The sequence below is a fragment of the Alosa pseudoharengus genome, unplaced genomic scaffold (genome assembly GCF_046254945.1).
Source record: "Alosa pseudoharengus isolate Yale_2024_CS ecotype anadromous, Long Island Sound unplaced genomic scaffold, YU_APseudo_1.1 YU_APseudo_1.1_scf_1, whole genome shotgun sequence".
Classification (NCBI taxonomy): Eukaryota; Metazoa; Chordata; class Actinopteri; order Clupeiformes; family Clupeidae; genus Alosa; species Alosa pseudoharengus.
The window spans coordinates 51,600,933-51,603,355 of NW_027468564.1; the positions used below are offsets into that span (position 1 = coordinate 51,600,933).

General features: G+C 42.4%; 1 protein-coding gene across 1 annotated transcript; it reads right to left on the bottom strand.

The window, feature by feature from the left end:
• Positions 1-957: 957 nt before the first annotated feature.
• LOC143132526 (forkhead box protein D2-like) lies at positions 958-1,948 on the bottom strand. The gene has a single exon (XM_076292104.1). The coding sequence runs from the start codon at positions 1,945-1,947 to the stop codon at positions 961-963; it is 987 nt and encodes a 328-aa protein (XP_076148219.1). The 5' UTR covers position 1,948; the 3' UTR covers positions 958-960.
• Between the last annotated feature and the right edge of the window lie 475 nt (positions 1,949-2,423).

The window sequence follows — 2,423 nt, forward strand, 5'->3', positions numbered from 1 at the left end:
CATAATGCTTTACACAGATTTAGACTGCCAGCTATTTAAAGGACCCCTGTATTTATACATTACCTCATAGCTACAATATGCTTATATCAGTCTACTCTGTTGCTGAAATTTGTATTGAATTTAGAAAAACCCATAATTCCCCAAGATTCTGATTGACATTTCAGCAAAAGATTAGAATTATTGCAGTGTTGTCCTCAGTTAAAACATAGTCTTCCAACATGCAATTATATTGTCCAAATATTTTGGCTGTAATTATTTGCAATGTTGTTTGAAATTGGCATTATATTCACCACTTTACCTGAATAAGGCCAGACAATTTATCAAAAACTCTTAGTGTCTAAAATCATAGTAGCCTACCCTAGGCTGTTTGTTTTAATCTAGCCAAATGCATTGTTAGGCTAAACATCTGTTTCAATGCTTTTTGTAGTTTAATGCAAAATTACCGTGTTGAAAAAAAATATTTAGATCGTGTTTTTCATCTTCCTAATTCTGAACATCTTAATTAACTATCATGTTTGCTTACATTTACTCCAACTGCAGAGCGTAACAAAATACAAACTGGTGCACAGTCCGTAAGTCTCGCCTAGGCCTAATTAAAGAGAATACATGTAGCCCATTTACTAAATAAACAATACACATATTCTTTTTACAAGCTTATTTTTAAAAGCAAATATGTTTTTTAAAAAATAATTTGCATATATGACCTAGGCCACGACAACATTCCAAATTAGAAAAAAAAATAAAGTAGCCTAAATGCTTTTTATTTGGAGAAACATGAGATGATCAGTTGCATATTCAAAAAAGCAATTTATTACACAAAATCGCTGACTTTACTCTGGTGAATCATTAATATAATGTCAACAATAATTGAATAATGTGAGTTATTTGAATAGTGATATTTAAGAACCGCCGTGGCAACAGTTCCAAGTGATGCCACCTTGGGTACCTGTAATTAAACAACTAAGTGCTGGCGTCACCAAGGTGCTGTAAAAGTTTATTGGCGAGGCCTGGACTGTGGAGGGAATGAAACTTGTGGTACTCTTGCAGGTTTAGAAGATGCTGAGTGCCAACTGGATGGAGAGCGATCGGTGGTAAAAACGGCGAACCAGGGACTAGGGCTGTGGACACCGGAGTTCCGCGAGTCGTATCCAGCGACTCAAAAGCAAGTGGCTGCGAAGGAAGAAACGCTTTCGGTCGTGTACCTGAAGTTCTGGAGAAAAGAGTGGACAACGCCGGCAAGATGCTGCTAACAGGTGGAATGTTGGGAGAACAGGACGACCCCGCGTGATGCTCCATGCCAACATTGTATAACTCCAAACAGGGGAGTTGAAAGCGCGCGGTGCCCATTCCATACGCACCGTAGGCAAAGCTCGGCAAGCCGGTTAGCTCCAGTGGCGTCTCCTTTACCGTACCGAAACGGAAGTGTTGCCGTTTAAAGCGCTTCCTTCGACGCAAAAAGCTCCCGTTCTCGAACATGTCCGACGACATGGGGTCCAGAGTCCAATAATTCCCCTTACCGGGATTTCCCGGCTCGCGTGGCATTTTGACAAAACAATCATTGAGGGACAAGTTGTGTCGGATTGAATTCTGCCAGGCTGGGAATTTCTCACGGTAATAAGAAAATCGTTGGCTGATGAAGTCACAAATCTCGCTCAATGTCAAACGCTTTTTGGGACTCTGGAGGATTGCCATAGTTATCAAGGCAATGTATGAGTAAGGGGGTTTCACCGTTGTGATACTCCTGGCCGTAGTTGGACTGCATTTTTCAGACGAGTTGTTTTCTTCCTTATCCTCTTCTTCATGGCTTGGAGATGATGACGCATCTTTTGGTTCCGTTACGCTCCGTGCAATGTCCAGCGGAGAGGCGTTCTGAGTTTTGGCGTCTTTGTTACCGTCTCCGACCACGTCAATATCGGACTCATCCATTGATTTTCTGTCCAATATCATAATCCACGCGCCGACCTGATGCCACCTGCGCCAACAGGCGGGATGAGGGAGATCTGACGCAGGCAAATGCTCTCGCGAAGCGGCCGCCTTCAAGTTGTTCATTCACAAAAAAAGCTGCGCAAAGTGAGCGGTTCCCCACCACCCAGGATGAGGGGGATCAAAGAACTAACAGTCACAATCTGGAAACCGATTACAATACCGTGTTTGTAGGCTCGCAGCTGGGCTCTTCTATGCGTTTTCATGTGATGAGGATGACTTCCTTTTCTAGGATAAAAACAACATCCTCCTTATTTTTTTCCCTCATGTAACCCTACCCGTAATGAGATCAGGAGACGGTGATGTCACAGCGCACGCTGTTCTTGAAAGGAGCCGAAACTATTCACCAGTCACCAATGTTTCATTAAAGATACCAAAAGACTGTCTTAGAAAATTATTTAGTAGGCTAATAGGGCTAGTTCTCTGTAATTCGCCCTGGA